This window comes from Zootoca vivipara, chromosome 2 (assembly GCF_965207765.1).
Source record: "Zootoca vivipara chromosome 2, rZooViv2.hap1.1, whole genome shotgun sequence".
Taxonomy (NCBI): Eukaryota; Metazoa; Chordata; class Lepidosauria; order Squamata; family Lacertidae; genus Zootoca; species Zootoca vivipara.
Genome location: NC_142584.1, coordinates 26306343 through 26332790, shown reverse-complemented (window position 1 = coordinate 26332790; position 26448 = coordinate 26306343). Strand labels below are relative to the sequence as shown.

Here is a 26448-nt window from a genome sequence, read left to right as displayed (position 1 = left end):
GAGCAGTGTCTGGGCCATCCCTTTCTATGTGTGCTAGAAACTGACTAGTTGGCAAGCCTAAAAGTCCCTTATAGCATCTATCTGCCTTTGGCAGCCCCCCAAATGCCATTCCTCTCTATCTGCCACCTAAAGTCACCTACTACACTTCACATCATGACATAGCCGGCCTTGTTCCTCCTCTTCTATAGGCATTGAGACTGCAAAGGAACAGAGCAGTTTTAGCCGCCTTGTTGTTTGAGCTATCGTGCCACTCACCTTAGCAAAAAAAAAAAGTGCATTCATGTCAGTTGCCATTAAATCAAGCCACCTCTTCAGACACATAATGAGAGGTAACATCTCTGTCTAAGCTGCTGTGGGAAATAAAGTCTAGTCTACAAATCTTTTGGAAATTAATTACCTCTGGATGAACATTAATTATGGCACTTTGACCCAGCAATGCAGCACAACTAAGCCTATGCTAATCTTAATTATTTTCAAATATTATTTTATCTGTGCAAATTAGAGAACATCAGAAATCAGCAGGGTGAAAATATTTTAAATTAGAATGATTAATGATTGTACGGAGAGCATCTTAAAGGCATTTTATTTCTTAAACAGTGAAAATTGGTTTTTGCAGTGATTCAGGGGATCAAGACTTAATCATACTGCAAAACCCAGAGCAGCAGAAACATAGTAGTCATATTCAGAAATGCCTGCTGCCCAGTATTTGAGCCACTGAGAATATGTTGGGTACTAGGTTGGTAGGAGATGGGGGAGAATCATCATAGATTGTGGATGGGTGCAACAGCTGTGATGATCTAGCACAGTTGGTACAATAAAATCTCATATGAACTACTGTAGTCTGCATCCCAGGAGTGGACGACCTTTTTTGGCCCAAGGTCTGCATTTACTCTTGACCCAGCCCTCCCAAAGCTACATGGCGGCAGCAGGTGCAGCTAGACCACACTCCTATGTGTGATGCTGTCTTCACAGCAGAGCCATGCCCCCTCCCCGTCCGTTAAATGATTGACCTGATCACCAGGGTGGACACAGTTTGCATCTCCATCAGGGAACTGGACTGGGGGGGTGGGGAGAAGCTTAAACCTATCTATTTGCCCCAGCACTGTGTTTAATTTGACCCCCCCCCCTTCTTTTTGCTGCCAAGGGCTTGGGAGAGTGCATCAGGCCCCCAGCTTGGGGGTTAGCCGCTGCTGCCATAGCTTATCTGGGTTATTAGATATCTGCCAGGAATGGTGGTCTGCAGCAAGCAGGCACCAACTAAGCCAAGCTAAGGGTTCAAGCAGGAAATCAAGTTGGCACATGCGTAAGCAGGGATGAGCACTGTGAGAGCAGTGCATCTGTGCATTTGGGTTTCTCAGGCTCCAGAGCCAGGATAGACTTGGAAGCTTCTTGGGACCAGAGGGAATCCTCTTGGCCTATTGCGACATCCAATCCTTACCGATCCCGGCTGTTAGTGCAAATAACAGGTCAAATCTGAACACTTCCTCATTTGGCAGGTTACCACACAATGAGAAAGATGCCTGGATCCACTTGCCAGACTTCTAGTTCAAGGCTCCACTCCACTAATTGGATGGAACACTAATTTGCATATGAGCTTCATGGTAGAAAATTCACTTGCTTCCCCCAAGTGTCATCACGTTCCAAATTGACAAGTTACCTGAATAGCTGCCAAGATGCTGTTTACATATGACTAAACTCAGTTGTTGGATGGAGCTGGAATTCTACATGCAACATTAGGTGCAGAAAATATCTTGTTGGGAAACAGATTGTATAAATACTCCCGCCGCCACCCAAGGCAAAATTGCTTTCCTTTGCAACCTGAAACTTCACTCAGTAATATAAGTCAACTGGAACTATTTGTTCCTTAAGCACCTTTTATCCACAGGTTGTGTTCTTTGTCTGTGGCATGCTGTGGATGGAACTCTAATCTGGATTATAGTCTGATTTGAAAGAATTTAATAGACACCATTGTGGCCCTTTCTCAACCCTCTGGGAGTCTACAAGAGAGTTGATTTGGAGACCCAAAAGTCTCTTAACTTGCAGAGCCTCTATGCAGCTACAGTTCCATTTGAATCTAGGATTGCCAGATTTTTATCTCCAGTAAACTGTTAATCTAATATATTTTTTTTATGAAGCAAATGTAAAAAATAACATCAAGAGAAGGCGGATAGGCTCACAGGAGCAAAAATAGGAAGGAGGTGTGAAATTAGCTAACATAATTTTGCAGAGCCAGTTCTGATTATTATGCTAGTTTGAAAATGTTGCTCAATTTTTTGGTTGCTTAATTGAAACTGTTTTTCTTTTTCACAGCTGCACTCTTATTATTCCATGCAGTTCTGTTATGTGTAGCACATAAAGAGGAAAGAGCTATAGCCTTAGAATAACATACCAGCATTGCTCTTTGTGTTTATTATTTTCCAGAGTTGTTCTTTCACAAAGTACACTGCCCTTGGTTTCTGTTCTTACCATTTTTCTGCAGAGCATGAACACATGCAGCATAGAATCTTGTTGCAGCCTGTCAGGACTCCAGGTTTCTGTTTCTTGACCATGGGCATGCAATGTTTCATCTTTCACAGTTTACTTTCCATAAAAATATGAGAGAGAGTTCCTGGCTCCAAAGAGATTATAAAGGGCTGTAAACCTTTTTGCTGCAGGGCTTGGGGAGCAGAAGCATGTCAAAGTGGAACAGCTTCCATCATTTAAAAGGAAACACTTTTTGGTAACATCTCTCTCCCCAGAGGAAATGCAGGGTTTTAGAGTTCATGGCAGGCTATGTACTTCTATAATCACCCATAAAATGCTGCACAAAAAATGTGAAGTAGAAAGGCCAGTTGCATTTGCAGTTCTCTTTGTAGTTTTGCCACTTTTAGTAATTCAGCTTTGCTATTTGACTGGGTGCATAAAAAGTGTCTCCTTCTCACCAGGCCTTCCTGTTGTTAGTTCCCTTCTCAATGCTTTCTGCTCTTAAATATATATTTAATCTACTTTTGTGGCATTTGTGGCCTGATCTAATGCCCAATAAACAGCTATTGCCCTGCAGAGTTCTTCCTTTAATACGTACTTATTTAGAAAGCAATGGCTGCCATAACATACCTCTCCTACATGCACGTTAGCTGCCAGGTGTATTTTCAGCTGGAGCAGATTTATTTCTCCCCAGGGAAATGGTGTGTGTTTGTTTAAACAGCACTCATCTATCCATCATGCCCTTCAATATAGTATTTATGGCTGGTCAGGGACAAATATGTTTTGCAGAGAAGAATCTCCTCCTGGACATTTATCTTAGCAAATTAGGACTTTTTAATGTGATTAAGCAGGGCTTCCCTTCAAACTGAAGGGCTAAGATCTCATGCTACATGTTCCAGTGCAAAGGTTTGCTTTAGTGAGTAGACACATCAGGAAGTTGTGTGACATATATACCACAGTCAAAAACAAACTCATGACCCCAATTTTCATATATATACCAGTATGCATATAGGTGTAAAGTAGCCCAGATTACATTTTCCAAAACAAAGATTTAAAGCCTGGGTAGGCAAACTAAGGCCCGGGGGCCGGATCTGGCCCAATCGCCTTCTAAATCCGGCCAGCGGATGGTCCGGGAATCACTGTGTTTTTACATGAGTAGAATGTGTGCTTTTATTTAAAATGCATCTCTGGATTATTTGTGGGGCATAGAAATTGGTTCATTTCGCCGCCCGCCCACCCAAAAAAATATAGTCCAACCCCCCACAAGGTCTGAGGGACAGTGGACCAGCCACCTGCTGAAAAAGTTTGCTGACCCCTGATTTAAACCATGTGAAAGAGACCTAAGACATTTTTTGTTAAAGTTAATATTATCCAATATAGAAATTATAATACATAATAAGGCATAGACCCACACAAGTTCCTGAATCTCACTGTGGGAGATAATGCCGTTCTGATAATATTTATGTCTTGCTCTTTGCTAGAAGAAAAGAACCAATTAGCCTGGTGCTGCAGCTCAGAATAGGTGCCCTTGATGTCTTCATTGCCCTGGTCCTGCACAGTCATGTTCTGTGCTTATTTTAAAAAACCTCAGCCCTTTTCACTACCAGAAGTTAGTTTGTTTCCAGAGGTAATTTGTTCATGCCCAGTCATAAGCCAAAATCTGAGCCTGCGTGGTAAAGTTGTCACAACCACCTTGTTACCATTGTTTAGCATCAATGCTCATGTGTGGACCCCACTGCAGGGGTAACACTGGGCTATATATATGGCCAGTGCACTTAAAATCTCCCAGCCGTTTTAGCTTACTAGTGTGTTTTTCTCTCCTAGGATATTCCCACAGGGGCTGACAGCTGTGTCACCAGCCTGTCCTGTGATTCGCATCGTTCGCTCATAGTAGCGGGGCTTGGTGATGGTTCTGTTCGTGTCTATGACCGACGGATGGCTCTGAGTGAATGGTAAGAGACTTATCTAATTTTTACAACAAGTTGCATTCACTTTGCATTCACTACTACTATTCTTGCCGTTGTTTCAATGCCTCCATACACACTAGAGATCTGGCTGTTCTTGGAACCCCCACTCTATTTATTATTATTGTTGTTATTATTATTATTATTATTATTATTATTATTATTATTACTATTACTACTACTACTACTACTACAGCATGTGTGAAAATGTAATGTGAAAAGGATATCGGGTTGAATCCAGCTAAATTATTGTGTGCGTGCAAGTGCAGTGGAGCTTCCTTTCCCTCTCCTGGTCCCATGTACCCCTCTTCTACTCCCAGGTATGCTCCACAGAGATGGGGGAATCCCTAGAGCAAACTTAGGGATCACATGGCATGGTAGGAGAGGAAGGGGAAGTTCCATTGCACTCACTGGAGTTGTTCTGTGCCTGCAGTTCAACGTGGTTGAATAAAACCCACTGAATGCATCCATTTTCCCCAGGGAGTGCAGAGTGGGGGGTGGGGAGCCCATTTCTAATGTTTGGGCAATTTCCCTTGCACCACTGCAGAACCTCTCTTTTAAAAAGCCTTTGTGATGGCATAGTGGAAATTGCGCTATATAAATCTTCTCTAGTAAGAGGCTCTTTCCCCCATTGCATCCCGTCTTCTGGTTTGCAGCACCTTAAGGGGATGTCTTCCCATATTTTGTAGATTATATTAAACAAGGGGCACAATTCTGAGGGTCTTAATTTCTAGAATCTGCACATTATTGTCTAAATAGAATCATAGAATTGTAGAGTTGGAAAGAACCACAAGAGTCATCTAGTTCAACCCCCTGCAATTGTGTGAAGCGAGTCTATCATTTGATGGTTCTGTGGTTAAGCGCTCATGATAACTTACCTCAATTCAAGGCTGCATGTGTCCTCCAGCACCAACGTTATTCAAACCCTACCATAATCTTCTATCATCATTTGCTCAGGGATTACCTGACAGACTCTATATTTCTCACCTATTCATTTCAAAAAAGCTATGACCTGGAAACAAATGCTATGAGGTGATGCAATTTTTATCAACTTGAGCTGCAAGAGAAATAACTTTTTACAGTTTGTGGTTTTTTAAAAAGAATGGGAGAAGAATATTGCATTGACTTTTTTTCTCCCTGAAATAAATAAGTTGTAAAAGACATTTACTTATTATGTCCTAGAGCAAAAACATGGGGTCTTTCCCTCCTACCTTTTCTCCTCCCCTCTCATTTCCACTTATGCTTCATTTGACGAATCACAGCACACACCAGGGTACATGTTGGAACATGCAGTTGTAAAATATAATGCCTGTACTCAAAATCTCTGGCTCAAAGTCTTGCAACTTACCTAACTGGGAACCTAGCCACAGCAAGCAGATGGTTTCCCTTTCACATTTATGGTTCATGAGTTGGTTTCTGGCCTTTTTCCAACTTTGTCTTACAAAGTTTTGCCCCTCTCTTGTAGCCGAGTGATGACCTATCGAGAGCACACAGCCTGGGTGGTGAAAGCGTATTTGCAGAAACATCCTGAAGGCAACATCATGAGTGTCAGGTAAAAGAAAACGAAATGAAAAGGAACAAGGGCCTCTGAATATTTATGCGACATTTTCCTGTCAAAACAGTATTTTGCCCTCTCTTGTTTAAAAATCTGTCTCTGGTATTTAAACAGTGATGAGATTTGAGCTCTTCACTTTGGCATTTCTACTCTGCAATTAATTGCTGCTCCCAAGATGGGGGAACGGATGAACGGGTAACCTTGTTCCTTAGAGCAAGGGTTTTCAAACTTGGTCACAGCAAACTTCAGTCAGGAAAAATAATCTAATCCTCCTCAAATTAGATACATTCTTCTGATGATGATCAACCTCATTTCAGGTTGCAGCCCACCAGACTGGAAGAACTGAGTGTGGGAACTGCATAATATTGTAGGAGTGGTACCTCAAAGAAAGCAAAACCCCACAAATTTAACTCTTGATGCAGTGCATTGTGAGTCATTCTATGTACACAAATGGGAGTGCAAAATATACTCTGCTTCAATTCTTACATGGCTTAATCCTGTGAGTGAGGGCACTGTGTTCTAAGTCAGCTTCTATTGACTTTTGGGAAGGGTCACCCTTTAAAGTTAAGGATCCTAAATAAGATCATGCCCTGCTCCGGCTGGAGTTTGTGAGCTAAGTGGAAGGAGGTCCTCAGTGGAACCCACTGCAGCCTTAGTCCCACACACAAGATCACCAAATGTTTGGAAAGAGAGTCCAGAAAGCAAGGCTCAGGTCAAACCAAAGTCAGAGAAATCCAGTCTGGATCCAAATGTAATCAAGGGTCAGCATTGATCAGCAGGAGTCTAGGGGTCGAAAACTGAAGAGATTCTTCAGAAAGCAAGGCAGGCAAAGGAATTGGGTCCAGGAGGAGGGAGCTGGCTGGCTTCTGTTGTTTCCAGTAACTAGCAGACTCCAAGTGAAGCTTGATATACAGTGGTACCTCTAGTTACGATCTTAATTTGTTCCGGAGGTCCATTCTCAACCTGAAACTGTTCTTAACTAGAGGCGTGCTTTCGCTAATGGGGCTTCTTGCTGCCGCTGCGCCACCGGCACACAATTTCCGTTCTCATTCTGGGGCAAAGTTCTAAACTCGAGATAACTCTTCCAGGTTAGCAGAGTTTGTAACCTGAAGCGTTTGTAACCTGAGGCATTTGTAAATTGAGGTACCACTGTATAGCCTAGTGTCTCAGGCCACGCCCAATACCAGTCTGCTCAAAGAGCCTTTATTGTTGAGGAAGGTTGTTACTCAGAAAGAGCCCTTTGTGCAAGAGTTCTGCTGCCACATTGAACTCTCAGACATGGACTCCAATGTTGACCAACTGCCAGGGCTTGGACCTTCTGGTGCTGGTGTTCCCAAAGAACTAGGCAATGATTCAACCTCCTTCACAAGAGTTAGCCAAGGTGGATCAGGAATCCACTCCAAGGAATCTTCTAATACATCCCCTGGAGGTAGACCTGAGGAGGCCCCTTCACAGACCTCAGGGCCCTGGCATTGTGGGGCTTTGTCTACTCACTTAGGTCATTGGTCATTTGAAGGTATAGATGGGAACCAAAGTGGGGGTCAGGGCCTGGCATGACAGGTAACAACACTGGAGATAAGGATCCTAATCTTAAACAGAAATACTTATATGATAGCTGTAAAGTAAAAGGTGGGAAGTAACTGGCTAGAGCAAGACTTGCTACTGAGACAAAAAACTTAAAATTTTAACACCAAGGGATAGATTGTATTGCATGTTCTGGACTTATTGCTATGCAGAATTATTTCCCCATCTAGCAATTTTCTGTGCATAAATCCATTTCTCATGCTTCATAAATATGGTGGAGGAGCACTGTGTTTATTTATTACCCCATTCAAAGGACAGCAGACTATAATTTACTACCACTAAGTCATAGTTTGTTTCCAGAGAACTTCTTCCTTGTATACAAAATTGAAAGAAAATATAATGCTGTAAGAGGTAATGCTTTTCCACCCCCAAAGAAGGGGCAGCAAATGTTATAACTTCTGTTTTTCCTGGAAGCTGGTTGAAGTTCCTCTTGCCAGATGAGAATTTATTTGACTCTGAATATATTTTGGTAGGCGCCCCCTGACATTAGATAATTATCTTATCTTTCAAACAAAGGGTGCTTCTCACCAGATTCAGAAAGGGATTGGAATTTTACCTGGAACTGGGCATGTTCCACATCAATTAGATCAGCCTAGCAAGCCATATTGACTCTCAACAGCATGCAGTATGTTGATGTTTCAGCAAAAGATTATGCACTTCAGTTTTAGATTAATTCAGCTTGCACGGCCTAAAGGAGCATGATGCAACGACCTTACTAAAGCTAAGACCTGGGTCTAGTTTGTGCCTGGATAGGAGAGCAGCTAGGAACCTATGTAGTATAATGCTTTGAGCATTGATTAATTATAAATTAACTAATAAACTAACATGGAAGGCAGTAGTCTATTGTAAGATAGCTGTTCAGCAGAGTATTGGCTAGGTTGGAGTAACTGGCCTTCACAGCACTAGCCTGTTTGAATCACCCTCTTGCAGAGGGTGCATATGTAAAATGTGATCATTTCTAGTCATGCATCAGGCACACTCCGTGATTCTGTTCAAGAGCGAGTGGCATACTTACTATAAGGCTTGTACTTCACAGTAAGTGATAAACATTTATACTAAAACACTAACACTAAGAACCCAAAGAACATCTGTAGGGAATAGGGTCGTGAATGGTGTTCTTAAGAAGGCCAGCAGAAGCTTGATAAATGGTTTATGTACCAGTAAACGGAGAGATGAATGATTGCAGATAAAAGTCTAAACTCTGCACTTCTCACAACAAAAGCAGCTCTCTGAAGGTCAGTTCTAACTTTGGGGTCTTGACTTGCATAGCATGGGGACATTACAGATGTTGGCTTGGGTTCATCTTTTTGTTACTTAAGTACACTCTTTCCTCCTCCTTGCATGTACCTCTGTTCCTGAAAGACTGGAAAAAAAGATGGTTTTGTACTCTTCCCCTTTCTGTGGTTAGAACAGTTCCAGGATGTTTCTAGTAATACTAGCCCTCTGAGGTCGACCAAGTTTTTCATCACTAAAATAAAGTGTAGCAGTAGGCACAGGTATTCCATCCAACATCTCAGCCTCAGGCACTGCTGTGGTCAGAACTCGGTGAAGAAGCTGAGGGATGAATCATGGTGCTGTCTCATCCTGTTTAATCCTTTTGAGAAGTTTGTTGCGTTTCCTCGATTACTTCAGCACACAGGCAGCTTCGTTAAACTCAACTGTTGGGATTCTACATTACTGATGTGCGTACTGATTATGCTGGCACACTCAGGATCTGCTGTTAGATTTTCTCCGTGGCTTGACTTAAATCCGTCCTGATTTAGTTGTTCTTACTTCCTTTGTCCCAATGCAAAAGGCATATGCAGCACACCATAAGGCCTAATGGCATAGGACAGGTTCAGTCCCTTAGCCTATTCAGTCCAAAGGATCCCAGGCCTCTGGTTTGTTAAGGCCTCTGCCTGAAGCCTTGGACAGCTGCTGCAGAAGCAATACTGTTAGGGCAGAAAATATTAGGGTAGCTGGACCGATCAAGGAGGAGACAATGGCCTACTTTGTGTGTAATGCTAAGGCAAACCATGGCTGAGCATAAACAAGGGAACAAATGGGCTCCCACAGAGGCTCCCTCCTTGGTCATTTTGCTGCTGCACTACGCTGAGCTAAGCCATAGTATGGTTTAGTATGTCATCCATACCCCAGGCTCATGGCTTAGCTCTCCCGGACAAACCACAAGCTATAACCAAGGTGTCTCCTATGGTTTAAACAGCTCGTGATTGTCTGGGATCAGGGAGGGGTCAACTGACCATCATCTCATCTCTGGAGCTTGTTCATGCTCAGCCATGGGTTCAACTTAGCATTGCATGTGAATGAGAATAATATTTAGCTGGGCCAACATATGAATGAGAGTAATATTAGGAGCAGCTAGACCATCAAGAAAGAGCAGCAGCAATCTGCTACCCCAAAATAAATACAGTTAATATCACTAAGTGTTCTGTCTCTGTCCCCTCAGCAAGTTTAACATCTTATTAATTGCATATTTTATACCCTGAAACGAACCTTTCACATTGTTTATTATTCCATTCATTACTTTTATATTGGTTCACTTACTTGTAATGCACACTAATGGATATAAAAGAAAATACAATAAAAGCAATTTTAAAAGATAAATAAAGGGCAGCAGGAATTAAGAACATGGAATAAATCATTTCATGATTCGATTTCACATACATTAATTTACAGTAAACCTGAAGACTTATTTTTAATCAGAACGTTTCCTTATGTTGAGTAATAATTTGAAGCTTTGCCTCTCTTGGATATTTTAGCCCTGCTTCTGCCCTCTCTAAGTGGTGCTATAGATGCTTCCTAAGGATGCTGCTACATCTCTGACAGCCTAACACTTGGCAGTGACAGGTGGAGTGCTTTTCTCTGTAGTTCTTCATTTGGTATTGACCTTTGGCTTTCCAGATCTGACTGTCTGTAAGGTATTAGTTTCTCTTCTGCACCCACAGCTTTTTTTTTTGAATCAGATCTTAGCTGCACTTTTCAGCTGTGTGTATTGCAGATGGGCTGTAAACACTCAGCCTTCAAGTGGATTTCCACCAGCCTCCATTAGCTTTCACCTAGTTGCATACAAGGAATCAAATATTGGTGCTTTCATCTTCAGTCTTTTTATTGCTGTGTCTCCATTGCTGTTTTGTTTGGCAGTACAGCTGTAGAGTCTTCTCCTTGCACCAGCCAGAAGTTGGTGTAACTTAAAGCCCTGCTCACTATTCTTTTTTTCTATTATGTTTTCCTTTGTGTGTTTTTTTATACTGTCAGGCTCCACAGGCTGTAAACCACCCATGGGTCACACTATGAAGGCTATTAGGTCTTTAATTAAATTACAAGGTTCCAGAAACAGGAGAGAAATAATGAACCCTAAATGAAGGGAAAGTTCTAAAAGAGACAGGGCATGCAGGTCAGATATTTGAAGTATCACAAGAGAGAGCGGAAGAATTTGAATTGCAGTAGGGAAGCCCCATGTCGAGTCCTCATTATGAAATGCTGCAGCTGGAGACTAAGGAACTCATGTAGGGAAGAGCAGCATGAGATAGACTATATGGTTACCTAACGAGATCCAGATCCCAGTTACCTGGATGCTGCTTCTGTTACATCCTCAGACCAGTAATTGTGGTGATGCAGGGAGTAGAGAATTAGTTATTGTAACCAAGGTTTAAGGTAAATTCTCAATAAAATAGTCATTTGACTGAATTAAGATAACTTCAACTGATCAGGCTTTGGCTACAGTTTTCTTGGCAAATCCTCAGCTCAAGAAACCATCTGCTCAGTGAGTGGACCCCATGTTTCAACTTTGTTTTCCTCATAGAATCATCATTTGGACTGAACAAGCCTTACAGCATTTAAAGGATTAGGACGGAAGGCCAGCTTCATGAGCTATGAATCCATTATATTTATGGCAAGACAGTAATCAAGCTAAAAGTTAGAAATTTCACTTCACCAATTATTGTGATCTTAACCATTCACTCATGCCACTATAAAGCATCTTGTCCAGTGTTAAAGGTCTTCAACCGTTAGTCCAAAGTCAGTTCTCTGGCATGGGATGTTTGCATATGGTTAAAGTAACCCTGTTATCATTTACCTTGTTCCAGGGGAATACAAAGTGTCTTAAAGTTCAGAAATCAGTCAAACAGCAAAGCCAGTCAGTGGTTTTCTAGTGCTATTTAATGCCAATGAGTTGAACAGGAGGAATAATGAATTGATTCGTGTACACTGATTCCTTGTGCGTAAGTAACCTTATGTTTGCTTCTGCAGCATCTAGGGCTGCCTGAAACAGACTGCAGTGGGTAGCAAATATGCTGGTTTTCACAAAGGGACATTGCTGGCAAATTGAGCATTGATACTAATACTCTCCTAATTATAGCCAGGTTCTGGGATAAGTAGATCTGCTCTCCTTGTTGGAGCAAACAGGTAATAGCCTCATGTTTTATCTCTTTGCAGTGTTAATGGAGATGTCCGTTTCTTCGACCCAAGGATGCCAGAATCAGTGAAGGTCCTGCAGATAGTAAAAGGACTCACAGCTCTGGACATCCACCCACAAGCCAACCTGTTTGCCTGGTAAGTTCTAAATACAGCCTGCATACCACCCTGCTCCATTGTTTATTTTCCTTGGCATAAACAGTATGGCTTATTTCACATGTTTGCAGCTGAGGTATTTCAATTCTTGTATGCTTCATTGAACCTGCAGCACATGGATTTCAATTATGGTGGATGCTGCAACTCACCATATTATGTGGGTTTCCCTTCCTTAAGAGCAGAAAGTGCACTATTTGGTAGGGACTTGCTGTCCAGTGTCAGCAGTTTGGTGCCTGAGGTTTTCACTCAAGACTATCTCATAGTTATATTCTCCCTGCCTGCTGTTGTGTCTCCCATCCTGCCTCCCTAAATCTCTTACTGAGCATGTAAATTTTCCATTGTGAACCTGCTAATAGATGAGATTGTGCTGAAGATTTCATGGCTTAAAGAAAATCCCATTTGCTGTTGTAAGCTCACTTGCTTCTTGCGCCACAAATGGCACAAAAGTAGAAAACCTTCATCTCTAGGACTTAACCACCAGTTGTTTAATGTCACCAATGTTCTGTGTTCTCTGTTTCCCTCTGCAGTGGCTCTATGAATCAATTCACTGCAATCTACAATGGGAATGGTGAACTGATCAACAATATCAAGTACTACGATGGATTCATGGGCCAGCGAGTGGGTGCCATCAGCTGCCTAGCCTTCCATCCACACTGGGTCAGTCTCATCTCAACTGTTACCCTAAATTTGTTCTGAATAGCTATTATGAAGAGGACTTAGTGAAGCTGTTGAGAGGGACACACACACACACACAGTATTTCCAAATTCAGAAAACTCAAATTCAGTGAGAAAATTAATTGAACTAGCTCATTGGGGGGTTGGGGGTTGGGGAGCATTTATTTATTTATTTATTTCAGATTACCTGCAAGTTCTAGTAGGGTTCTTTTATTTGCTTAGACAAGGTTCCCAGAATCTGCTATTTTCTAGTAGCTGTCAAGTTACAAGTTCACTTGGTCAAGCCATGGATCCATCTAGTCCATGATCCTGTTTCTGACCATGGCCAAACAAATGCTTCTGCTCCAGGTGATCAAAGTAAGAGATGCCTGATGAATAGTGCAAAGTAGATATGAGGTTGCAACTGGGTATACAGTCAAGTCACATCATATGTGCATTTTACTTTCACAAATTCAACTTTGCACACTTTGCTGCAGCTCCATTCCAGATCCATTAGAGCAGGCATCCCCAAACTTCGGCCCTCCAGATGTTTCGGACTACAATTCCCATCTTCCCCGACCACTGGTCCTGTTAGCTAGGGATTATGGGAGTTGTAGGCCAAAACTATTTAAAATTTTAAAAGATGATGCTGTTAAGGTGCTACACCCAATATGCCAGCAAGTTTGGAAAACTCAGCAATGGCCAGAGAATTGGAGAAGATCAGTCTACATCCCAATTCCAAAGAAGGGCAGTGCCAAAGAATGCTCCAACTACCGCACAATTGCGCTCATTTCACACGCTAGCAAGGTTATGCTTAAAATTCTACAAGGCAGGCTTAGGCAGTATGTGGACCGAGAACTCCCAGAAGTGCAAGATGGATTTCGAAGGGGCAGAGGAACCAGAGACCAAATAGCAAACATGCGCTGGATTATGGAGAAAGCTAGAGAGTTCCAGAAAAACGTCTACTTCTGCTTCATTGACTATGCAAAAGCCTTTGACTGTGTCAACCACAGCAAACTATGGCAAGTTCTTAAAGAAATGGGAGTGCCTGATCACCTCATCTGTCTCCTGAGAAATCTCTATGTGGGACAAGAAGCTACAGTTAGAACTGGATATGGAACAACTGATTGGTTCAAAATTGGGAAAGCAGTACAACAAGGTTGTATATTGTCTCCCTGCTTATTTAACTTATATGCAGAATTCATCATGCGAAAGGCTGGACTAGATGAATCCCAAGCCGGAATTAAGATTGCCGGAAGAAATATCAACAACCTCAGATATGCAGATGACACAACCTTGATGGCAGAAAGCGAGGAGGAATTAAAGAACCTTTTAATGAGGGTGAAAGAGGAGAGCGCAAAATATGGTCTGAAGCTCAACATCAAAAAAACCAAGATCATGGCCACTGGTCCCATCACTTCCTGGCAAATAGAAGGGGAAGAAATGGAGGCAGTGAGAGATTTTACTTTCTTGGGCTCCTTGATCACTGCAGATGGTGAGAGCAGTCACGAAATTAAAAGACGCCTGCTTCTTGGGAGAAAAGCAATGACAAACCTAGACAGCATCTTAAAAAGCAGAGACATCACCTTGCCGACAAAGGTCCGTATAGTTAAAGCTATGGTTTTCCCAGTAGTGATGTATGGAAGTGAGAGCTGGACCATAAAGAAGGCTGATCGCCGAAGAATTGATGCTTTTGAATTATGGTGCTGGAGGAGACTCTTGAGAGTCCCATGGACTGCTAGAAGATCAAACCTATCCATTCTTAAGGAAATCAGCCCTGAGTGCTCCCTGGAAGGACAGATCGTGAAGCTGAGGCTCCAATACTTTGGCCACCTCATGAGAAGAGAAGAATCCTTGGAAAAGACCCTGATGTTGGGAAAGATTGAGGGCACTAGGAGAAGGGGACGACAGAGGACAAGATGGTTGGACAGTGTTCTCGAAGCTACGAACATGTGTTTGACCAAACTGCGGGAGGCAGTGCAAGACAGGAGTGCCTGGCGTGCTATGGTCCATGGGGTCACGAAGAGTCGGACACGACTAAACGACTAAACAACAACAACAACAACAAAGGCCAAAACATCTGGAGGGCCACAGTTTGGGGGTGCCTGCATTAGAGCCTTTTTCTTCTGCCTGCATCTCTCTCTGCCTGCCCCGCTCCTCCTCCCTTGCAATGGCCATTCACACCTGGAGGAGGGGAGCAGCAGAAACACACACGCAGAGGAGACCTTCCCATGGGACTCTCCACACCAGGCATCCCCAAACTTTGGCCCTCCAGATGTTTTGGACTACAATTCCCATCTTCCCTGAATACTGATCCTGCTAGCTAGGAATCATGGGAGTTGTAGGCCAAAACATCTGGAGGGCCGCAGTTTGGGGATGCCTGCTCCACACCTTGCCAGACAAGGGAAATGCATTTTTCCCCTCTATTTACAATTTTCCTGTGTTTGCACAACCCTTGGAACTGTGCCCTCATATATGTTGGAACTCAACTGTACTGGTGGATTTTCAATCCACTGGAAACAAACAGGGGAAATTAGTGGAGAAAGGATTTCCAGCATAACAGAAACTACTGGAAGTTGATTGTCACTCTAGAGGATGAAGCAGAGGTAGTTAAGAACTTTTATGGCCACAACTCAATAAAACCATCCAACTTTGTAACTCAAAATGCAATAATTAAAATCAAGAAAAGCAACATAAATGTTGCCTAACAGAAGCAGAATAAAACAGATTAGTGCCTTAACTGTCAATGTTTTGCTGCTTCCTGAACCTCTTTGGGCTCAGAGCAAGAGGTAAGAGCTTTGACCCATTATATCCAGCTGAGAAAGAGGGTGAAGGGGCTTACTTAGGCTTCGGAGGCAGTCAGACAACCTGGTATGACATGACAATATTTTATGTGAACCGCACTGAGACCTTCGGGTATAGGGCGGTATAGAAATTAAATTAATAATAATAATAATAATAATAATAATAATAATAATAATAATAAAGACTCCAACTATTTCCCTCTTGAGTGAGGAGCAGGGCTGGTGGCGAGTATAAATTCTGACTAGCTTCAAAAGCCAATCAAAACCAGCAGAACCCTGCTATGTATGCACTGATTCTATTTCCCCCTCTCCTTTCCACAGCCTCACCTGGCAGTTGGAAGCAATGACTACTACATCTCCGTGTACTCGGTGGAGAAGCGAATCAGATAACAGTGTGTGTGGCTGCTCTGTCAAGAGCAGGACATCTCCTGGCAGGTGGGACCGTGTCTCACTCATGGTGTACATAGTGAAACTATCGACTTGAATGTTTAGTGTTGGCTGCTGCTGCTGTGCAACCCACCCACCCCCCAATAACTTGAACACTTTTTTCCCTCCTGATTTAGCTACTGATGATTTTGAGTCAGAGGGGAGGGGAGAGAAGCAGCCTCTTGTTTTTCTTCCGAGCCAGAACCTTCAGGAGCAGCAGAAAATGAGTATTTATATTCTCACCGGGTTTCACCACCACTGCCCATGACTGCTTCTTTGGTTGCTTGGCATTATGGCTCCTACAAACTAAGAGGACGATTCCTTCCTAGAACAGGGGTGGGTTTTCCTTTGAATCAGGAATTAATTCAGGACTCACCTAGTGTTCTACATACTCTACCTAGAACGTCTGTGGCTGCTACCTATTTTGTGCCAAGTGCTGGCCCTGGCAGTCGCATGCTAGCAGGCTGCCGGTCTTGGATAGTTCTGTGTGTATGTTACTACTCTATATGCCACCGGCCACCTTCTCTTGCATTTACTGTTCCACTGGTAAAAGACGAAAGGAGAGTCCTAAGGAAGAGAGAGTCTCTCGGTGCTGCTGAAAATACTACAGAGTTGGCTGCCACTACGGAAGGGAAAGCAGGAAACTTGCCCCCACTTCCTGGGTGTCTGTTGGGGAAATCGGAGTGACACATTTGAGAAGCTGTGTCAGTACATGTGACAGGACAGGAGACCTTCTGCTCTGATGTCCATTCAATCTATAAGTTGCTCTAACTCCTTTTGCTCACAGCAGAACCCCATAAGCACAAGAAATGGCCTGCTACCTCCTCATAGAGAGCAAGGAGTTCACTTATCATTGTACCACTGCCTTAAATCCTACCCCCCCCCCCGGTTCTCCTTTTGCAAGAAGTGCTATTATTCAGCTTGGTAATGGATGCAGATATTGCAGCACACATACAGAACAGGCCTGTGCAGAGGGTCCCTCCTCCCATTCACCCCCCCCCACTTCAGGCACTTGCCCCCTAGGCTGAACACAGGGGAAGCTATATGTATACCTGGCACCCTGTGATTGCATGCATGGTGTGCTGCCTGCAAGAGAACTACTGATGTTCCCGCTCTCTAGAGAATGCTGGTTCCATCTCCCATACAATAAAGACTTGGGTCTTTTCAGTGTCCAAGGGAAGAGAATCCCAATTTAATGGCTGCCTGAGTAGGGACACAAAGACAAGAAGGCCCCTTTGCATTATGTTGTGCAGCTATTGGCATTGGCTCCAAAATCAGTTGTCTACAAAGCTGTGGAGAGGCATGGAATTCTGTCGTCTTGCCAATAATTTTGTCACTTGTGATAGCATTAAGAATAGAGATAGCATCCAATTCATCTTGCAATGTGGATGTCAGCTTTTCCTTGCTTGCAAAATCCATCTCCTGGCTCTCACTATGAAGCCTGCTGTATGTTTTTTCTCCCCTTCTAGGCTGAGAGCCACCATGTAAGATACTAGGCAGAGGCCAAGGGAGGATTGCTCATATAGCTAGAAACCTATACCGAAAGCTGCCAAAATTAAGTGATGGGAATAAACCCAAGAGGTGACTTGACACATTAGTTTGCTGATCCCCAGTGTCAGTTGTGCTGAGATGCCGCAGCCTTGGCCCCATTGCCGTGCCTGTCCCTCTGTAAGTGGCAATGAACTCAGGGAAGGGCAGATAGTTGATGGATTTTGCTAACAAGCACCAAGCCAGAGTCTGAAATCCATGTATAACTGACTTAACCTACGCAATTAAAAACAAATGAGAATATGATGACAATTTTTTTTTTTAATGTATATCCTATATATTTTGTTTCAAGAACAATATCCCTTGTGCTTCCCCCGCCCCTCAGTTTGCACAGCCAGGACTATGGTTGTGGTGGTCTTTTTCTGTTTTAATTGTCAGCTTTCATCCAAATTGGGGGGGGAGCTGTGTTTTTTTTCACAGGTCTGATGTGGAGATCCAATCATGAAGTTTAACCAAGGCTCCAGAAAGTAATCTACCTATATGGTTCACTTATCTCTTTATTTATTTTCCAAAGGCAAAATTTAAAGGAAAAAAGTATATATACATTTAATAATAAACCACCACAAGATTGTACTGTGAGAGTAAAACAATTAATGAAATAAATGGTTAATAAAATGTAAATGCCGTAACAGCCTCTGGTCAATGGGATCTGACTGTTATCAGACGGGGGTGGAGGGGAAACTTTGGAGAACAGATGTCAAGAAAAATGTGGTGGACAGGTGGGTGTGGGTGTGTGAATGGGTGGGTGTGGGTGTGTTGCAGGACAACAAAGCAATTCCATGAAGGAGTGCCTAGCTGCTCCTCCTGACAAAGAAGAAAGGAAGATAATAATTGCTGTTCTGACAACGCACAGACAATGCACTCCTGGCTTGTCTTCATCTCTGGATAGCTGCACCTGCTCTCGGCAATCCTCATCTTTTAAAAGGGTGAATAGAGGAGCTGAGTAAGTGCATTGCAGTCTGGGGAAAGTACAAACACAGCTACTGCCTCCAAAACAACAACATCTCACAGGTGAGTGTGCTTGGAATTGCAGCCTTAAGTCCAGAAAAGGAAAACAGTAATTCTTCCACAATTCCTTGAATAATAAGTGATTTAACTATGTGGCAAGAACTTTCCCCCACCCTCTTTATAGGATTATAATTGTTCTTCATAGGAGTACAAATTATTTCAAGCCATTTTCTCATTGAGGCAATTCAAGCATGCTGTACCAGAAGAGAGAGAGAGAGAGGAAGAAAGAAAAAGAAAGAAAGAAAGAAAGAAAGAAAGAAAGAAAGAAAGAAAGAAAGAAAGAGGAAGATTGCTGCATTAACAGTCGAACAGATGAGTTGTTATTTTTCTAGATGGGTGGAGTCTTACTGAATGCTTTCTAATGTCATACCCATCCCAGGGGAAATGGCAGAAGAGCTGATCTTTTAATCAAATTTGATATAATGATATGTATGTTGACCTGGCCCTGAATGTGGCTCAGTCTGTTCCAATTTTCTCCCTCTGTCCCAACCTTAGAAACAACTAAAGAAACAGGGAGACTATTGTAAAATATAGTGAAGCCATGTGCATCTTATTAGCTATCTGCACCAGGCAGGAGGGAACTATGACAAAGAATGCTGTGTAGCAGAAAAACACAGAATGCTGAGCCGTATCACACTAAAATAGTAGCAGTACCTGAATTAATCTCCTCTGAAATAGCTTTTTGCTTGTCATGCTGGACAGCAGCCATTTAATCGAAGATGGCCCTGAGACATGACATGATTCAAAAGACTAGCTTCAAACCTTCAGCATATTTTCCGAGTGAAGAGTGCTGTGCTCAAAACGTCCTTGGGGACCCATGCTGTAGGTTGTGCAGAGAGCCACAGCCATGAAAGGAGAATTTTTATCCTTTTGTAACGTGAAAGGCACGTTTTCATTCTATGAAAAATGTGGGAACTGGTTTACTGTAGCAGCTAAGTGCATCAGCTACAATAAGCCAGGAAGTCCTCAGTTCAACGCTCATGTCAACCATAAACTTACTAGGTAGACTGAAGTAAACCACTGCCTCAGAACATCAGTCCCCTATTTGCAAAGGGATCATGAGAATGGCCAACCTCACAGCATTATTGTTCTAAGTTATTACTGATTACATATGCGAAGTGCTTTGAAACCTTTAAAAGCATCATATGCATTTAATTTTAGCTCACTTATATAGAGCTTGACCTCCCCTAACAGAAAAGCACCTGTAACTTAAATGTTCACGAGGAACCCCAAGATCTGGCTTTTTGTCTTTCTGAAGAATGCATACAACAAGGAAAATAAAAGGTATGCTTTGTTTCTTACATTTATATTCTACTGCCCTCAAACCAAAGATGGTGTGCATTGTTCTCTCTTTCCCACTCCTAATCCAACACTCTTAAGCACTCTAAATATTAGAAATTGGAAGACTATTGGTAAAGAGTAGGAGGTGACATGCAGACTTAGCTCTGATTGGCCCAGATAATTTTTTTCTTTTTGTAACACACTCTTGTATGCCTCACCCAACAAGAGTAACCAGTCCCAAGGGTATGAGGTGGCAACCCACCAGCAAGGGAAGGCAGCTTCCATCATGGGCTGAGTGAGAACCAGATAGAATCATAGAGTTGGAAGAGACCACAAGGGCCATCCAGTCCAACCCCCTGCCAAGCAGGAAACACCATCGAAGCATTCAGCCCCACTTCCTTGCTTCAGATTGCTTTGATGGGAGCTGCTACCTGATATGACATCAGGGAAGGACAATGACAGGAAATGCTTGAATAACCCCTGTTCCGAATGGACACTATATAATTTATGTTCCTGTACTAGGTTTGTGTATGATCTTATTCTGAGAATATTTTGCAAGTCATTTTGAACAGCCTGCAGGACTATACAGCAAGGATTTAAGTATTATTAAATATGAAGGCTAACGTTCTATGGTTTCAGCAACACCGCAGAATAGTTACACAGGGATCGCCCACCACAATAACTATCAGGCTGCCTTCTTGTTCTCAAAATGGGCTTTTCGCAGTCCATACAAGATGAATGGGCTGTCTAAATCGTTTCTAGAGTTGTCATTGGTCTGGCAAAACATTTGTGCACATTTCATGCAAATAGTATTAAGTGTGATTGTAGGAGAATGGAAAGTCTTGAGCACACATCGTTGGCATCCTTGAAATACAGTCACAGTAAAGGACAAAAGAATAATGTGTCTTCCTTGCTTGTCTGAAGCTGTTTTAAGATTAATTGACATGGTGCTTAGCTATGTCTTAGTGGAAGTTGTTACCATGGGAACCTTTACTGAATTACTGATTATTTTAAACAAGCCTACCAGCAATTACATCTGTTGAGTCCAGCATTTTGTTCAGGAAAGTCATAGCCTTGTGCTGTCCAGTAGCTTATGGCTGTTATCCTAGATTTGTAGCAATTATTTCTCTACAAATTCAGCTGGGCAGTATTCACAGTGACCACATACTATCTAGTTTCAAAAATTCCCCCTCTTTTATTGGTTCTTCATAACTCAGCCCCCTTTCTTTCACATCTTCCCCATATCTTCTCCAGAGAATTGGGGAAATCCCCAGAACAGCATGTGGAGGGAGGAAAAGGGAGAGTATTCCATTGGGCTCTCACTGGCAGAACACTATCTTTAGTACTTCATTGAATGCAACTCATAGGTTTGTAACAATAGTGTCCCAAGAGTCTTGTAGGAGGTGGAGGACTTATCAACATGGCATGCATATAATGTTCAGTTCCTTGATGTTTGTTTATTGTGATAATAAATCTACTAATGTTTTGGATCAAGCAGTGTGTCCCTATATTGTGGTGGATTTAGGACCTGGGATACCAGGATTCAAATCCCCACTCAGCTGGGAGCAGAGGCAGCTCTAAGGGAGTGTGACCAGTGCAGTTGCACTGGGCACAGAGCTTCTGGAGCGCCAGAGCAGGCTTCATGACTGTTACTCCAATTCAAGGCAAGGGGAGGGAGGAACACACTGGGTTTTGACATTGCACAGGGCACCACTGAAATGTGAGGCGCCAAGGTTCACCACTGCTGGCAGACCTTGAGCCAACCATAGTCCCTTGACCTAATCTGTAAGAAAAGGGACCATGAATGCACCCTTGAACTCCTTGGAGAAAAGATGTTTTAATAAGTAACTCATTTGCAGGTAGCATCTCACATCTTGGGTGAACTTTGTGTTGCGGTCTGTTGGCTAGGAGCTATCCAAGGTCCTGAAGCAACCCACAGCAACTCTGCATCCTGGAAATTTACTTCAGGTTTCTGCCATCTATCAGATCAACGTACGTGCTTATGATGGGCAAGACCCACATTGCTACTTTTAAATGTTAGCATGGGCTCATTTGTCGACACATCCCCTTGCCTGCTAAAGTCAGCTACACATAGAATGTGGTGGGCCACGGTTTATTGTACAAGTTGGGCAACGGTGGTCCTCAGTCAAGTCACTCTTGCCCCTGTTTCCAGTTATAAAATGGGGAATAATACTTCTGTCACTGATTTTCAGAAGGCCTCTTAATGTTTTCAAGTGTTTTGGTAATGCAGCTAGATTTGTGTCCATCTGGCTTGCATTAGTAGGGCTAATGAGCAGCAGAGGCTGGTTCTGTGTTTCCAGCGGGTTTTAGTCAAAAGTTACAAGCATACAATGACAGCTGGATAACAGACTGCCAACAGACTGCTTTTCAGATTATCTTTGGCTCACCATGTCCCACATGAATGAAATATGCTCAAAAAAAGAAGAGTGCTGTTGTATGAGACCAAAGGTCCATCTAGCCCAGCACTCTTTCCCACAGTTGCAAGTCAGATGCTTCAACAAATCCTAGAGGTAGAATGGTAACACGTCAACCCTTCACTCCTCTTGCCTTCCCCCCCCCCCAGTAATTATTAAATATGAGGCATATAGCCTCTGAAGCTAGAGTTTCATTGTCATCACTGTCCCACCCACCCCCACCCCATTCTGGGACAATGAGAAAAGCCTTTGAAAGGATGGAAAGGGGGCCTCTTTTTGGTCTCCCATCCTGAGACCACACACCAAACATTGCTTCAAGATTCAAAACATGCCTGCAACAGGATGAGGATACACTGCAACATTTTGTTGCACTTGTCCCCTGCCGGTGATGGCCAGTAGCCATTTGTCATCCTATCTTCTGGTTTTATGAATTCAGGAGAAAGAAATATATCTATCCACTTTTCCATACAATGCACAATTTTATGAATTTCATAGCCCCCGTTCATTTATTTGTCCTTCTCTGCAAATGAGAAACACTGATTTAGCCCCTCTGTTTATTGGCACAAACAAAGCTGTCCTTATTTTCTTCCCTGTCTTCCCATCCTCTTCCTTTAACTCCTCATATGAAAATGTAGTCAAAAACTCCAGATCCTCAGGTCCCTTGGCAGCACTTTCCTGACAAGGGCATGCCTACCCTAACACAAGCTGCACAACGCCTGTGTGGAAATGTAAACATGCACTTCCCTAGTTTGTTTGATTTTCCTTCTGGAAATGTACCCCTTAAGTAAAATAAGTTCGTGGTAACGTTTGAAAGGATTCCAAAGAGTGAGAGTGTTAGCAGCTGTGACATTATTGCACTTGGAGGAAGTTGCCACTAAATTTAATATAGTCCCACTAGAATGTGTCACCTGAAGTTGTAGCATACTACTGAGCCTTAGGGAACCAAGAAGTATATGATCAAGAGAAGCTGCTCCACAGGCATGGTAGCTATTTTCACTGTATAAACAGCTTGTGCAAGAGGAAAATCAGGCCACTTTCGTATAATATATTCTACGTGCACAAGCTGCTTTGCATGGCTTATCACTCTCCTGAGCATCTTAAATGGCATGATCATTGAAAGAGCCATAGCTCAGTGGTAGAGCGCCTGCTTTGAACGAAGATGGTCCCAGAATCAATCCCTCCCATCTCCAGGTAGGAGAGAACCCTAGCTGAAACCCTGAAGATCCGCTGTCAGTCAGGCAACACTGAGCTAGGTTGAGCTGACTCAATTCCAGACAACTACTTATTTGTGCAGAAACATAGAGAAGTGCAATAACCTTTCTGAATTTATGCCAGTTTCATGATAAAGCAGGGACATTTTGTTTGGTATTATGTAGGCCTGTGGCCAGATAAAGAGAGTTGGGCATCTATTGGCCAGTATTTTATCTGACAAATCTATTAAGATGCTAGATTGATACGTTTAGCATATTTAAACAAGACCTAAATAGACCTTGGCCCAGTTTCACACTAAGCTGACCTACGGCTTAGAGAGAACAGGCAAGATAGATTTTTGCAGTCGCCATTAGCTCAGTCATAGAATTAAAGAGTTGGAAAGGACCGTGAGAATCATCTGGTCCAATCCCCTGCAATACAGGAATAGGCAGCTGTCCCATATAGGGATCGAACCTGCAACCTTGGTGTTATTGGCACCGTGCTGTATCCAGCTGACCTAACCTCAGGCTATTGCAGTTTAGGTACAAAGTATAAACTAAACAAATACTATTGCCAAGCTAAACTAAAAGTAACATCCTTAGTCTGGGAGCAAGTTATTGCTCATAGTTTTTTTGGGGGGGAGGGGAACCAGGTTCATCTGTAATGCTCAGTCAAACCATAGTTTAGCTCCAAGGTAACACAGTGGCAGCAGAAGTGAGGGAGAAGCAAATAGTCTGCAATTTTCCTTCTGGATACCTACACAATTGTGCATTCTTGCTAAGGTTCAGCATTAGGTGCTAACAAGGCGGATATATTATTTAGAGAATTGTTTTCAGCATAATGCTTGAACTGAGAGATCCACCAGATTACCCTACCTGAATATCTAACTGCTGATCCTATTCACATCTGCTCAGCAACATATCCCATTGAGTTCAATGGAGATTATCTTCAACTGAGTGTGTATAGGGTACAATACAGATATTCAGCCTTGTCTTTATAAACATACACTTTGAATAAATTACTTAAGATTGATTAAACAGATGCTCTTCTCTGTATCATTTCCTTATTATATTCCCTCCTCTAATCGCATTATTATTTATTTGTATTCACAAATTAAATTAAAGGTTAAGAATAGCCTTACGGTCATTCTGAGAGCCTAACTGCACTATAATTTTTTTAATCCATTTTAATCCTGTCATGGCTTCCTCAGAATTTTGGTTCGAAAAGGGGTGTTGAAAATCCTGTCAAAGATCACAGCAAATACATATGCCAGGATTCCCTGATGAGAAGAAATGACTTTGAAAGCAGTTTAAGTCTGTGGTGTTAGATATACACTGAATGTCTAATTTAATTAAAATTTACATCCCAGTTTATGTAGCCCCAAGGAACTCTCAAAGCAGTTTGCAACAATAGTTATTATAAAACACAGAAAGCCCACAATAAAATCAATGTTTAAAATTATTGGAAGATGTGGGAAACGGGGCCAAAGGTTTCCCACCATAGTGCTGAATTCTTCCTCTTGAATCCTGCAACCTTCAACTGATGCCTAGGGCTTGCCAATCAGAAGGTCTGCGGTTCGAATCCCCGCAATGGAGTGAGCTCCCATTGCTCGGTCCCAGCTCCTGCCAACCTAGCAATTTGAAAGCACGTCAAAGTGCAAGTAGATAAATAGGTAGTATTCTCAGTAGTGGCGCCTGCCCCGTGGAACACCCTCCCAGCAGATGTCAAGGCAATAAGCAACTATTTTACTTTTAAAAGACAACTGTTTAGGGACTTTTTAATGTTTGATGCTGTATTGTTTTTAATATTTGGTTGGAAGCCGCCCAGAGTGGCAGGGGAAACCCAGCCAGATGGGGCGGGGTATAAATATTATTATTATTATTATTGGTACCGCTCCAGCGGGAAGGTAAATGGTGTTTCCGTGCACTGCTCTGGTTTGCCAGAAGCGGCTTAGTCATGCTGGCCACATGACCCGGAAGCTGTACGCCGGCTCCCTCGGCCTATAGAGCAAGATGAGCGCCACAACCCCAGAGTCGTCCGCAACTGGACTTAATGGTCAGGGGTCCATTACCTTTACCTTTACTAGTTAGACAAATATCCTGATTACAGTGTTTTATTTCCATTTTGACCTGCATGCTTGCTATTTCTCTTCTCCTCCTTCCTTCTTTTTTTGCATTGACTCCTTTTGGAATGAACTGCTTAATTTGATTTCTGGGCTGTATTGGTTTCTGCACACGCCAATTAAACTCCCACGTGTTTAGGCTGCTGCACTACTGGTTGTTAAAATATGTGGGGCAGCAGACAAGCTGAAGCTGGAATGCAGCTGGCTGCTCCCCTACTCTCAAGAAAACCACCATAGCGAGGTAGGAATCTTGCCCCTCCCCTTGCCCTAGAGGCACACGAGTGGTTTTGGCAGCAGCAGAGAGGAAGGGCTAGGCTGGGTTCCTCAGGGCTTGTTAGCCTACTTTGCAAGATTGGTGCTGAAATGGAAGGTTGCCCTGTCATTACCACTTGCCACTACTACTGCTATTTAGATATATTACCTGCCCGTAGGGCGGCTGCAATTATCTAATACTGCATCATTACAATAAATTAAAACCAATGCGTTATGCATTGCACAGTGTCCTTTACTATTTCCCTCTTTGGTTATTGGTGCTTCTCTTATAGCTCATATCTCTTACTCCTTCCAAAATGTTGGTTTGCTTCTCCTCCTGCATTTCCCCCTTCCTTGCTGTGCCTCTATCAGGGCCGCTTTCCACACAATCATTTCCAACAACTTACGTGATATGTGACAAATGTCCAAGTGTTGTTTTGCAATCTCAGTGCACAAACCTGAATTTTATGGGGAAATATGTAGAATTGTAGCCAATGGTGGCTTTGTGTTAGCAGAAAGCACTTCAACTTGTGTAAGGAAGGAGCACCAGCTTTTTGCTGATTTCCCCCTGCCCCCATCTACTGCAGCTCTC

General features: G+C 42.8%; 1 protein-coding gene across 5 annotated transcripts in view; it reads left to right on the top strand.

Moving 5' to 3' along the window:
• The window catches only part of RPTOR (regulatory associated protein of MTOR complex 1), a 386906-nt gene extending 368710 nt beyond the window's left edge, over positions 1-18196 (top strand). For all 5 annotated transcript variants that reach the window (XM_088661471.1, XM_035104148.3, XM_088661470.1 and 2 more), the window contains 5 exons: positions 4288-4415; positions 5893-5979; positions 12001-12117; positions 12663-12792; positions 15915-18196. In XM_088661471.1, coding sequence (XP_088517597.1) covers positions 4288-4415; positions 5893-5979; positions 12001-12117; positions 12663-12792; positions 15915-15983 — 531 coding nt within the window. In that variant the 3' untranslated portion in view covers positions 15984-18196. The remainder of the gene's footprint in view (positions 1-4287; positions 4416-5892; positions 5980-12000; positions 12118-12662; positions 12793-15914) is intronic.
• Positions 18197-26448: the final 8252 nt, after the last annotated feature.